This window comes from Salvelinus alpinus, chromosome 26, assembly GCF_045679555.1.
Source record: "Salvelinus alpinus chromosome 26, SLU_Salpinus.1, whole genome shotgun sequence".
Lineage (NCBI taxonomy): Eukaryota > Metazoa > Chordata > Actinopteri > Salmoniformes > Salmonidae > Salvelinus > Salvelinus alpinus.
In genome coordinates, this window is record NC_092111.1 from 30870818 (window position 1) to 30884420 (window position 13603).

General features: G+C 41.6%; 1 protein-coding gene across 3 annotated transcripts; it reads right to left on the reverse strand.

The window, feature by feature from the left end:
* Positions 1-1753: 1753 nt before the first annotated feature.
* On the reverse strand, positions 1754-13600 carry LOC139555150 (uncharacterized). Of its 3 annotated transcripts, XM_071368699.1 has the most exons (13): positions 13262-13600; positions 13064-13132; positions 10478-10502; positions 6347-6433; positions 6030-6175; positions 5764-5883; positions 5403-5448; positions 4001-5228; positions 3830-3875; positions 3226-3303; positions 2956-3069; positions 2547-2787; positions 1754-2416 (listed from the first exon to the last, which is right to left on the reverse strand). In XM_071368699.1, the coding sequence occupies exons 1-13, from the start codon at positions 13319-13321 to the stop codon at positions 2166-2168; spliced, it is 2511 nt and encodes an 836-aa protein (XP_071224800.1). In that variant the 5' UTR covers positions 13322-13600; the 3' UTR covers positions 1754-2165. The 3 variants fall into 3 exon arrangements, with proteins under 3 accessions (XP_071224800.1, XP_071224801.1, XP_071224803.1); XM_071368700.1 differs by lacking the exon at positions 6347-6433 and having other exon boundaries at positions 13262-13552; XM_071368702.1 differs by lacking the exons at positions 6347-6433; positions 10478-10502; positions 13262-13600 and having other exon boundaries at positions 13064-13112.
* Positions 13601-13603: the final 3 nt, after the last annotated feature.

Sequence of the window (13603 nt, forward strand, 5' to 3'; positions counted from 1 at the left end):
TTGGTTTGCTAGACATGTTTGAGGTAGCAATGTAAGTTGATTTTTGTATTATGAATAAAATATATTTTTAAAAAAGAAAAAAAAAAGAAAAGAAAAAAAGAGCCTCAAACTACAAAATGCTTCGCATAATTATTTTACAAACCCAGGAAGTCAAAGGGTGTGCAATGGTGTGTGAATACTTTAGGGACCTGCTGGGTGCTGGCCATAAATCTATGGTGCTGTTCCACCCCCTTTCCATAAGAGATTCTCTGCATCAAACATGCAGAGAAATGTTTATCTGCCACGGAAAGAACAAGTAAAACAGCTTATTCTACCACATCACTTATAGAACAATAACCTACATTTGAAAACCAAATACTCTGTGTTCCCATTCTATCCCAATGTCCATATTTTTCTAATCCTTGTACGGAAAACTACACTGAACAAAAACATAAAACGCAACAATTTCAAAGCTTTTACTTAGTTATTGTTCATATAAGGAAATCGGTCAATTGAAATAAATAAATTGGGCCCAAATCTATAGATTTCACATGACTGGGAATACAGATATGATTCTGTTGGTCACAGAAATGCATCTGTTGGTCCTCATGCAGCACGACAGATCTCATTCACATAGAGTTGATCAGGCTGTTGATTCTGGCCTTGGAACGTTGTCCCACTTCTCTTCAATGGCTGTACAATGTTGCTGGATATTTGCAGGAACTGGAACATGCTGTCGTACACATTGATCCAGAGCATCCCAAACATGCTCAATGGGTGAAATGTCTGGTGAGTATGCAGGCCATGGAAGAACTGGCACATTTTCACCTTCCAGGGATTGTGTACAGATCCTTGAGACATGGGGCAATGCATTATCATGTGGAAACATGAGGTGATGGCAGTGGATGAATGGCACCACAATGGGCCACAGGATTTCGTCACTGTATCTCTATGTATTCAAATTGCCTTTGATAAAATACCATTGTGTTCATTGTCTGTAGCTTATGCCTGCCCATACCATAACCACACAGCCACCATGGGGCACTCTATTCACAACGTTGACATCAGCAAACCGATTGCCCACACAACGCCATACTCGCTGTCTGCCAAGTAGAGTTGAAACCGGTATTCATCTGTGAAGAGCACACTTCTCCAGTGTGCCAGTGGCCATCGAAGGTGAGCATTTGACCACTGAAGTTGGTTACATCGCCAAACTGCAGTCAGGTCAAAACCCTTGTGAGGACGATAAACACGCAGATGAGCTTCCCTGAGACAGTTTGCGCAAAAATTATTTGGTTGTGCAAACCCAGTTTCATCAGCTGTCCAGGTGGCTGATCTCAGACGATCCCACAGGTGAAGAAGCCGGATGTGGAGGTCCTGGGCTGCCGTGGTTACACATGGTCTGTGGTTGTAGGGACGGTTGGATGTTCTGACAAATTCTCTAAAACGATGTTGGAGGCAGTGTCTGGTAGAGAAATTAACATTAAATTCTCCGGCAACAGCTCTGGTGGACATTCCTGCAATCAGCATGCCAATCGCATGCTCCCTCAAAACTTGAGATATCTGTGGCATTGTGTTGTGTGAAAAAACTGTACATTTTAGTGACCTTTTGACCCCAGCACAAGGTGCACCTGTGTAATGATCATGCTGTTTGATCAGCTTCTTGATGTGCCACACCTGTCAGGTGGATAGATTGTCTTGGAAAAGGAGAAATGCTCACTAACAGGGATGTAAAATTATTTGTGCACAAAATGAGAACCTTTTGGTGCGTATGGAACATTTCTAGGATATTTTATTTCAGCTCATAAAACATGGGACCAACACTTTACATGTTGCGTTTATATTTTTGTTTAGTGTAATATTTCTTTAACCATCTTGTTTGAATCAGTACTCATTTGTGGTCACAAATGTTTTATTGTCAGTTACAATGCAGTGTTAAGTGAATAGAAGTTATTCAAAAGAAATTAATTTGTTTTCAACAACATGTCTACACCGTTCAAAGCAATTTTTTTATTACTAATGTCAAATAATTGCTACAAAACCTTTAACCCTTAAAACTAGCCATCAAGATGAACAATTAAAGCAAATAAACGTGTAGAAACATTTCAAAAGCAAAATTCCAACAGAAATACATTTGAGCTCAGATCAATACAAATATTTTTGCACATGGTGGTTCTACTGTAAAATCACTTTTTCCTTGCCACAAGCTCCAGGAGAGTGGAGGTGATTTTGTCTAGGCTGGTGGACTGAGGGACACCCATCCTGTACCCCCGCTCCCAGTGTATTGGGGGTGTAGGATTGAATGGATTGTGAAGATCCCCTGCAGGTGGGTAATCATGAGGGTACATCGGCCCCTGACACCTCTCGTGGGGGTATGCCATTGGCTCCTCTGGACGAGCATGAGATTGTGGGTACATCTCAACATGCCCAAAGACCTCTGAAAGAAGGATGATGTAGATGTGGAATTATTAAAAAATAATAATAATAAAGTCCCACAAACAGATAAACAAAATGACTGTAATGAACTTCTGCAATTTTGTTGCGAGAAACATGCACACATAATTTACCTTCATATTGAGCTCTCCTCTCCATTCTCATGTCTGTGTCTCTGTAAGGGTCCTGTAGGGTCTCTGGATTGTAGCGCTCCTGTGAACGTTCCTTTGAGTGTCTGGGAGGATGGCCTTCGTAATGTCTTTCCTCTTGCACTTCTCTGTAGTTTCCTTCATAGCCATCTCTGGGATATTCCAGGTGATCCTTGCTCATGTGATTATATTCTTTGGAAATTACTGTTGGATGTAGGCTTTCGTACTACAGTTGAAATGAGGGAAGGATCATCTTACTTACATAAACCAACTTTTTTAAAGTTTCAGAGAAGAGGAAATGTTTGCATTCTCACGTCAGCCTATATCCATTCATCGTCAACTGACATCCGTAAAGCAACGGCGCAACATGCTGCGCAACACAATGAATACCTACCGCAGGCATTACCGCTGTCTTCTCATATTTTTTGTCTTGGAACTCTTTCAGAAGGTTACACAGCTTGTCCTTCAGGAAGTTGGCCTCTTCCACATTCTCAACCTGTATGTTATTCTAGAGGGAAAGCAAGTACATTAAAGAACATGGTCAGTTAAATAATAAAGTTTCTCTTCCCAAAAGTCGTCAACTAAAGGCTATGGCTATGAGTTGTCTTTGTGCAAAAGGTATGGCATTTTCATTGGTGTTACTCCTCTTTTATTAGGATCTTACCAGTACATCCAAAACATTCCCAGTGTCTGGAGTTTCCTCTACCATCGGTCTGGATCCTGCTACTATTTGATAAGCACCCTAAACAATTAGAATAAGGTACTCAATATCACAGTAAGACATTACATAGACCATTAACAAACTTTAGCAATTGTCAGTTGCGGCAGGTAGCCTAGTGGTTAAGAGCGTTGGGCCAGTAACAAAAGTTGCTGGTTCAAATCCCGAGCCGACTAGGCAAAATCTGTCGACGTGCCCTTGAGCAAGGCACTTAACCCCATTGCTCCTGTAGGTCACTCTGGATAAGAGTGTCTGCTGAATTACTAAAATGTAAAACATTTTAAAATGTCAGTTGCGCTTTGAAGAGGGCTCCCGAGTGGCGCAGCGGTCTAAGGCACTGCATCGGTGCTTGAAGCGTCCCTACCAACACCCTGGTTAGATTCCAGGCTGTATCACAACTGTCCGTGATTGGGAGTCCCATAGGGCGGCGCACAATTGGCCCAGTGTCGTCTGGGTTTGGCCGGTGTAGGCCGTCCTTGTAAAGAAGAATTTGTTCTTAACTGACTTGCCTAGTTAAATAAAGGTTTAATTAAAAAAATTGTCTATATACCTGTGGCTTGGCAAAAGGTTCTGACCTTCTATTGTCATCAGCTTGCCTGGAGGGAAAAAGATTTTGTAAGAATCATTAGCGTAATAGTAACCAAAACACCTTTCACCTCAGGATGTAATGATGGAGAAGTTTAACACGTGGTGATATGTAAGTGTGAATAAGTACACTAACTTCAACACGCCCCGATCCTGTTCTGAGGCATCGGAGAACCTGCTCTTTCTCTTCCGTTTCCCGGGGCTCTTGTGGTCATCTGTGGCTCCTTCCAGGAAGCGCCGGAAAGGTTCGGGGATATCTGTTCTCACTCTGCCGCCCTCTGCTGACCTCTGAGGAGTCCCCCTCGTGCCTGGTGGTCCCATCCCTCGCTCTGTCTCTGGATGCTGCGGACCCCTCCCCTCCTGACGAATGGCCTTAACAAGGTCAAACAAATGCTCCCTGCTGCCTTGACCCCCTGTCTCCATTGGTTTCTCCATTTGATTTGGGAACCTCAAGTCTTCGTCAGAAGCTCCTTGCCCTTCTGGCCCTTTGGGGTAGCCACGGCCATTTGGATCCCTATCGAGAGATCGCATATGAGGGTTGCCTTCTGGATAGGCTGGCCCATGTTGTTCCTCAGGGTACGCCCTGCGTTGCGCCTCGTCAAGGTATCCGCTTCTACGGGGATCCTCGGAGTAAGGGTCTTCATGAACAGATGGTCCGTGGGCTGCCCTTCCATGGGCGTGTTCAAAGCAGAGAGGAGCTTTGTCAGGATTGGCACGTTCAGGAGGAAATTCCTGCGGATAGGCCGGAACATGAGGATAGCTCCTCCCATGTGGTGATTCATCTTCTCGAAAGGCCCGCTCCTTAGAAGCTTCAGCAGCATGAAATGTTCTACGGAGAACCTCATCAGAATAGAACTGTTTGAGAGGATCATTCGCCGGGTAGACACTCCTGCGTGGAGGTTCTTCATGGTATGCTTGGCGATGAGCGATTTCCTCTTGGTGGCCTGGCCTTCTAACACCCTCCAAGAACTCTCGTCTACGCATGTCCTCCAAATAATCCTGACCATGGATTTGTTCGTCAAGGTAGTGATCCCTTCTACGAAGATCATCCTCCATAAACTCCCGTCTACGAAGGTCATCTTCATGATAGCCTGCTCTACGAAGCTCGTCTTCCTCAAAACTACGCAGACTGGGGTCTCCTCCCCTCAGGTAGACCTCTCGCACTGCCCCAGACAATAAGTAAGGATCGTCTTCATGGAATGGAGGTCTATATAGATCATCTTCAGGACGGCCTCCTCTGTGGTGGTACTCCCCGTCCGGGAAATCCATCCTCCCTGGATGCAGGTTTCCTTCCCGCCTCATGTCTGATGGATGAGAAAGTGTTGGTTTTGGCTGATTCTTGGCCTCTCTTTCTTTCGGGGGAACTGAAAAAGGGAAAATAACATTGTCAACGTTTTCTGTTTGATATTGGACAAGTTGAGAATAAACACTATTAGTTCAATGACTCATGGTTGGCAAATGTTTAGTTTAGATTTTTTTTGTATTTATTTCTGATTTAACTAATAGACGTGTCAAAAAAAAATCTGAAAAGATCTTACCGCTAGAAATGTTCAATTTGTCCACCTTTCGTTTTTTCCTCAAGATCTAAAATAAAAACCAAAGATTAGGATTAGAAGATTTCAAATAGAACACAAATAACACTTGTATGTAGACTGGTATGTAGACCTACAGTGGCAGGTAGCCTAGTCGTTAAGATCGTTGGCCAGTAACCAAAAGGTTGCTGGTTCAAATCCCCGAGCTGACTAAGTAAAAACAATCTGTTGATGTTCACTTAACCCTAATTGCTCCTGTAAGTCGCTCTGGATAAGATCGTCTGCAAAATGACTAAAATATAAATACAAACTCTTGTCAATAAGCAGGTACCTTACCAAGGGGAATCCTATAGTCATCATGACTTACCTTTGGACTTCCTTGACCATTCTGTCTTTCCACAATCTCCGCCATGGCTCGTAAAGCCTTCCCTGATTGATCCAGGACATTGGTACTGTCCCATGTCGCCAAGTCTTTCCTTTTCAAATCCTAGAAAAAGGAAAGTACATCAAGCATCACTATATTTAAGATCCTGACCATCATGATCCTTGCTTAGCTTTAATAAAACGTCCAGCAAGAAAGGGGATCATGCATGAGATGCATATCCAGGTTATGCCAGTAAATCACCTCCTTACCAGGTAATTCTGTCGATGTCTACGACCAATTAAATGATTGACCATGTTGGGTAAGGATGCCTCCAGATCGCATAATCTGCAGATGTATCTGGGGCCAGGCTGACGGTCATAGGAGACTGGCTCCACCTCCTCCAGAAAACTCAAACCTGACATGAAGAAATGAGACGCACAGGTCAGAAAGGGACACTTTAAACCGACAACTCTCTCTTAACCACTTTTGACCCAGTTCACTTCTACAAGTATATGCTCTTTGGGCACCAACTTGGAAGTTATAATTTTGTGTTGAATTAGACATGGTTTTAAAATACAGTAGTTACCGATGATTGGCTCATCAAGTTTCAGGTATTTGAGGTATTGTTTGATATCCGTGAAATTTGGTAACTCATGATCCCTGGTAGCCCGTCCTGTGAGACCCACAACATCAGAAGTTAGAGATCAATGCCACAATCAATGATATGGTCTTTAGATGACAAATAGTGCTTGAACAGACTACAGCTGTAAAAACTTAAATCTTAGCACTGGAAAAGTCAATAATTCACATACATACAGTGGGGTCCGGAATTATTGACACCCTTGATATACCCTAGCAAAAATGACTCAAATAAATATACTGACCTATATTGTATGCAACAAAAAGGGAAATTATATTATGCTAATACAATTGCTCAGATAAAGATTACTTGAAATAATACAATCATTTTCTTTCAAAAGTAGGGGTCAAAATCGATATTCCTGTTTTCAATACTTTTTCTAAAATGTTTAATGAGTTGTAGAACACATTGGGAGGGATCTTAGACCATTCCTTTATACAGAATCCTTCCAGGTCCTTCATCTGCGTGTATGAACTGCTCTCTCTCCAGTTCAACCAACTGCATTCAAGTGCTTGTTTTCACGAATGGTTAAAATTCATGGATAACCTGGCCATCATCATCCATGCGTGATATACGTTACGGATACATACTGAGATGGATTGGTCTGCTGAAAGGAAATGGTTTGAGTCCTTCAGACATTCCCCTCAGACTGCGAGTCACTACCAAGAGACGGGCGTTTTCAAGTGTTTCTTGCGGCGTTCCTTCACCAAAATCAGCCATAGAAATCGCAATGACCCCACAGCGCAGAAATCCCATTTCTGACAACTGCAGCAAAACCCGAAGTAGCTGTGTGTCCAAGGGGAATGAACTGCAAGCCTAATAGAATTGAGTCTCTTCAAAGAGATTGAAGCATGCTTACCAGGGACAGGAATGCACAATGTTCGTCTAATATCTCAGCCAATTTTATTTTTTGCACACTGACCTGTGAGAATAGCAGGCACAGCTCAACACATCCACTGTTAAGTCTTGCGTCTTACGGTCTGTGCAATGTAGAACTCTTGAAGTGTCCATTAGGACATTCGGTCGCAGGAAAATAGAAGGCAGTCGAGGAATAGCGATGCAAATCACCATAGCGGTGACCATTCATGTGTACGGCCCCCTTGCTGTTAACTCTAGTTCATACGATATATACAGTTTAAGTTTTTTAACATTGTTCACAAATAAAAGGAAAATACTTCTGGGCCAAAGGCCAGCCGAAACAGTTGTAAGGTAAGGTAACATTCAAGTGTGCATACCGATAGCTACAAGAGTGAGCACAATGCAAAGAGTCCCGTTTTTCTTTAGCAAGTGTGTGAAGGCTGTGGGACTACATGACTGCGGCCTCAGAAAAGGTGCTTTTCACTCGGAAACACATCACCCAAAGTGTGGATGTTTTCAGTCCTCAGTGCTCGGAGTGGGAGAATGGGACAACGCATAGAACTCGATTAGCCACTTGCACTAAGCAAGGGACTTTGCTAAATCACATGTCTGGTTAAGGGCTGTGTGATTGCTGGCAGGCCAGTTGTGGGCCAAAGCCTTCACTGCATTCGCACTTAGGAGTTCCCCATATAGAGAGGCCTTTAAAATTGATTCCATTGCCAGGTCCTCCTCTTAAAAGCATAGAGAACAATGTCCTTTGGATGTTTATTTTCCTCTGTTCAGCTAGCATCTTCCAGTACATAGAGAACAGGAGAACCACATACTTACTTAAGACTCAAATCCCAGTTCACAGATTTGGATCCAATTGATTGGTGTGAAATTTTATTCCACATACAGACACATTTACTTTAGTCTTAATGGTTTCAGGTGGTAGACTGCAGACATACTATGGTTTAATGACCTGTTGAAATCCACCGGTGAGCATGGACTTATTCCATTCTTATTTCAGCAAGAGCCAGCTAGATTGGTTTGACAAAAACAGCTATTTTTTGCAGTAACCAACAATACAGTTCTGTTTCTCTCATACCAATGAGTGGACATCACACGAAATGGGAAGAGCATTTTGTACATAATCAGGTGCAGATATACAGTACTAGTCAAAAGTTGACACACCTACTCATTCAAGGGTTTTTTCACTATTTTCTACATTGTAGAATAATAGTGAAGACATCAAAACTATGAAATAACATTTGGAATCATGTAGTAACCAAAGCATTTAAACAAATCTAAATAAATGTTATTTGAGATTCTTCGAGGTAGCCATCCTTTGATGACAGCTTTGCACACTCTTGGCATTCTCTCAACCAGCTTCACCTGGAATGCTTTTCCAACAATCTTGAAGGAGTTCACACATATGCTGAGCACTGTAGGCTGCTTTTCCTTCACTCTGCGGTCCGACTCATCCCAAACCATCTCAATTGGGTTGAGGTCGAGTGATTGTGGAGGCCAGGTTATCTGATGCAGCACTCCATCACTCTCCTTCTTGGTCAAATAGCCCTTACACAGCCTGGAGGTGTGTTGGGTCATTGTCCTGTTGAAAAACAAATGATAGTCCCACTAAGCGCAAACCACATGGGATGGCGTATCACTTCAGAATGCTGTGGTAGCCATGCTGGTTGAGTGTGCCTTGAATTTGAAATAAATCACAGACAGTGTCACCAGCAAAGCACCCCCACACCATCTCCATGCTTCACAGTGGGAACCACACATGCAGAGATCATCCGTTCACCTACTCTGCGTCTCACAAAGACACAGCGGTTGGAACCAAAAAACGAATGTCCATTGCTTGTGTTTCTTGGCCCAAGCAAGTCTCTTCTTCTTATTGCTGTCCTTTAGTATTGGTTCCTTTGCAGCAATTCGACCATGAAGGCCTGATTCACGCAGTCTCCTCTGAACAGTTGATGTTGAGATGTGTTTCTTACTTACCAAACCTACCTTGTCACAACACAACTGATTGGCTCAAATGCATTGAAACAGGAAAAAAATTCCACAAATTACCAAGGCACACCTGTTAATTTTTGGGCCTAGTGGTTAGAGCGTTGGACTAGTAACCGAAAGGTTGCAAGATCGAATCCACGAGATGACAAGGTACAAAATCTGTTGTTCTGCCCCTGAACAAGGCAGTTAACTCACTGTTCCTAGGCTGTCATTGAAAAATAAGAATTTGTTCTTCACTGACTTGCCTAGTTAAATAAAGGTAAAATACATTTAAAAAAATTGAAATGCATACCAGTTGACTACCTCATGAAGCTGGTTGAGTGTGTGCAAAGGCCATCAAGGCTATTTGAAGAATCTCAAATATAAAATACATTTTGATTTGGTTAACACTTTTTTGGTTACTCCATGATTTCATAGTTGATGTCTTCGCTATTATTTGATCATGTAAAAATAAAAATAAAACCTGCAAAGAGTAGGTGTGTCCAAACTTTTCACTGGTACTGTATGTTCACAGAAACTGCTACCATGTGAAGCTATGGTACTGCTCTCTCTCTCTCTGAAGGTAGAGTCAATAATGCAAAGCAAACAGCAATATAGGACTGATTTCCCCAACAACTAAAAGCATGGTTAGTGCTATCCAGGATTCTTGGAACATCCCTACCCTAGAGCTGGGACGATAAACCCGAAAATGATCGACATCGATCACTTATCGCAAGCATTTTGCTGACATCGTTCATTACGATAAGTAGCTTATACAAGAGAAATGTGAAGTTTGAAAAGAAAGTTTGCTAATATGTGCGATTGTTAATGGGACAATTGATGGCTGCAGCCATCAAACTAGTAGTAGTTTATAGGATAATAAATAAACTGGTGGACATTAATGTTACATTTATTGTTCCATTTATATGAGCAGATACTCTGAGCACATGGTCTTGCATCACACATCTGATCTGAGGTGCTGCATGGTGCTCATCGTGGCAGCTTCATATCGCAGTCTCAGTTTAATCGAATTTTACTCAACAAAAATGACTATGTACCAACCCTTCCATACAACCTCTCTGCAACGTGCACTAACGCTATTAGCACAGAGCGTAGTGAGCCTGTTTGAAACTCTGAACTTCCTTAACCTCTGCCAGAAGGAAGGGGCAGCAACAAGACACTTACAGAGGTCCAAGCTCATCATCGACAATCAGTGAGTGAAGGGAAGATGAAATTACTTACCAGTAGAAACCAGGTGGTCCTCTTTCTGTCAGGAATGAAGGGAGACGCAACCGAGAAAAACAGGTTCAGTTAAGTCAATCAGCAATGGATCAGCAGGTAACTGGTTGGTGTAACCAGAAAACTTGCTATCAGAACTACAGATAAAGATGGGGTTAGGACCCGGGACGGAATCACATGCACACCATACACATATAATAGGAAGCCACACCTAAAGCTCGAGGTGCACTGATGGGCCATTTGGGAGTGATACTATACATCTCAATCTTGACTCTGACCTGGACCTTACCTGCCCCTCTTAATTTAGTACCTATACTTCCGTTGTTTGGGTTTGACACAAACGTAGCAACTGGGTGTCTTCATTTGATTTGAAAGCTTAAAAATATTGAGTACATTATTGGAATTTGTCCGTTTGCTCTGTCCATCCTCTTATGATCACTGTAATGCGAAATTGTGGTTTGAAAACTATGAAATATCCCCAAGAGGCATACAACGACTGAAGGCGGAATGTGGTTACTATAAATTCTAGCGTCAGAAAAATTCCAGTGGAAGACACTCAGCATGCTTCAGAGGTGAATAAGATCCATGATACTGTGGTGACAAAGTCCTGTAGGTAAGTTAAGAGCGAATCATGAATTTGTACACTAAACCAGAACGTGCAGATCTGGTGTATATAAAAAAAGAATGAACAATATTCCAATTGAGACTAGTGAATAGCGTTGTACAGAGTTCACTTGTCTCACTTAACAGGAGGCAACGGTACTTCTTAGAAAAAAATCTTGAAATAACCAGTTATAACGGACATTTTTGTTTTCGATATTAATCACGAAGAGACCCAAGCAGGAAGACAAGACATAGGTGTCCCTTCTCGAGATTATCTGCTTTTGAGGGCAAAAAGATCCGTCTTTGGAGCAGCAGTGAAGTTGAAGCGGAAAGTCAAGTTGTTCCATTAGAATGAAACATGGGGATTGAAGAACCAAACCTAGCATGACGACAAAAGTAGTCTCAACTTTGCATGGGAAAAGGGATTCATTTGATCCTTTAAAGACAAGCCTAGACATAGTCCTCTGTAGCTCAATTGGTAGAGCCTGGCGCTTGCAATGCCAGGATAGAGGGTTCGGTACCTGGGACCACCCATACGTAAAAAATGTATGCAAGCATGACTAAGTTGCTTGCGTCTGCCAAATTACATATAACATTAGACCATTTTTCCTTCTGCCAAATGACATTATAACATTAGACCATTTTTCCTTCTGCCAAATGACATATTATAATATTAGACCATTTTCCCTTCTTCCAACTCTCTCTACAGTCCAATATTCCCACAAGTTGTCATGCCGATTCAAACCCAGCGATATCCATCAGTATTTTACAGCACCTAGACAGGGGACATCTCCAAGCGTCATGAATACGGCACAGGGTAAAAATGGAAATCGGTAAGTTCCAAAGTCAACACCTTTCCAAGAAGAATATGACCACCATTTTGCCTCTCGTGGTTTCTGTTCAACCATGACGCAACATGAAAAAGTATATTGTTGGCACACTCCCATCTTAAGGTTGTTACTGGGAGCAAGAGGAATCAAGAGATAGCAGAATTCAACTGAAACAGTTCCAGTGTGCACATATTTGTTACACATCAAGAGGTTTTAGATACTTCCTGGCGATTTGTTCGATCATTCTTGTTTGCGTGGTGCCATTTTCATCAAGAATATTCACTAAAACAAGAGTTTTATGGAAAATACTGTACCATAAATCAGGTGCACCAGAAGGTGGTGGTACACCAAAGGTGAAAGCAAAGATGAACTTTATTGAAGTCCATACCTTGCTGGTTATTTGTACAAGCAGTATGAAGCCATCTGGAAAGAGGAAAAATACCATACGAGAACACAAGTGAACAATAGCTGCTTTCTGGAAGCTCTTGAACACAAAACACAGTACCTTAATTCTGGAAAGAAGAGGTTAATAACAGAGGACTGTAATTTCACGGTAAAGGAATCATGCTGAGACTTATTTTTCAATTGTATACCAAACAAATACCATTGATTTCTATGGTTTGTTAAACTTCGAACTCTATGGATGCACAAGGACTACTTAATAATTTCCACAGAAAATTTGACAAAAACATTTACAGGAAGAACTGTGCGGATAACAGAATATAACTGAGGGAGATTTTACCGTAACCCGGCAAAAAAAATTATCCAGTATTTTGTTTTACTGTGTAAATTGTTCAAGTAGTCAGTATGCATAGAGTTGTATGGTTTGTTAAACTTTGAAATCAATGGTTGTGTTGGCATACATTTTTAAAGTGAAAAAATAAATAATCACAAGTCTGTAATTCCATCACCATGGAATTGCCCCATTCAGCACATCCTCCTGCTTGAAATTGATAACTATTTTTACTATTCTACTTCTACTTATTCTTTTACTAGTAGTTTTTACTACTAACTATTCTTACCGTTGTGATTGATTTTGTGAACAGGAATTTTACTCATGATTTGTCTTGACCTTATTACTCTAGTAGTTATAAGATGGTAACAGATCGTTGTGACTTGAGTTGTTAAAATATTTGACTGCAACTTTGCTTCTTACCCTCATGTGTAGTACTGTAGTCCGGTGGATCTTATACAGGGTTTCACCCCTTATGGATCTGGTACAGATCTGAAAAATAGAAGATTCTTCATGATGTGGTGGTGGGGGGAAAAAGGCTAGCCTAGTAACGTTGTTAGCTTATTACAAACATCATTTTGTTTAGCTTATTGTGCCTAGGCTACATTCAACGTTACTTACATCACAATCAATGTAGTCCTCGACATTAGAATCCTCGTATGTCGTTTCTAAACCTTCCATTGTTGCCCCGGAAATTTGAAATATAGCCACTTACCTAGCTAGCTGAACCGAGCTAAAGATACCCTGTAGCTAATGGATAAACCACTCTGTTGTTAGTAAACGAACGTTAGCTGATGGGTGACTAACCAGCTAATGCTAATTTGGCGAAAACAAGGTTAAAAGACAACCGTATTTCACACAGTATAAACAAGACCGTTTTTGCAAACTAGCATTATTCTTCGATCAAATAAAAGCGAAAAATGGCTTGCTGGCTTTTAGAAACCCACTTCCTGTTTAATCTGG

What these genes read in the sequence shown, in the direction of transcription:
- LOC139555150 (XM_071368699.1), bottom strand. Translation starts at nt 13,321, where the DNA reads ATGGAAGGTTTAGAAACGACATACGAGGATTCTAATGTCGAGGACTAC. An exon ending in AACCTTTTGCCAAGCCACAG is followed by an intron (nt 3,304 to 3,829) that starts GTATATAGACAA and finishes CTAATTGTTTAG; the next exon opens with GGTGCTTATCAAATAGTAGC. An exon ending in AGACAGCGGTAATGCCTGCG is followed by an intron (nt 2,788 to 2,955) that starts GTAGGTATTCAT and finishes TTTCAACTGTAG; the next exon opens with TACGAAAGCCTACATCCAAC.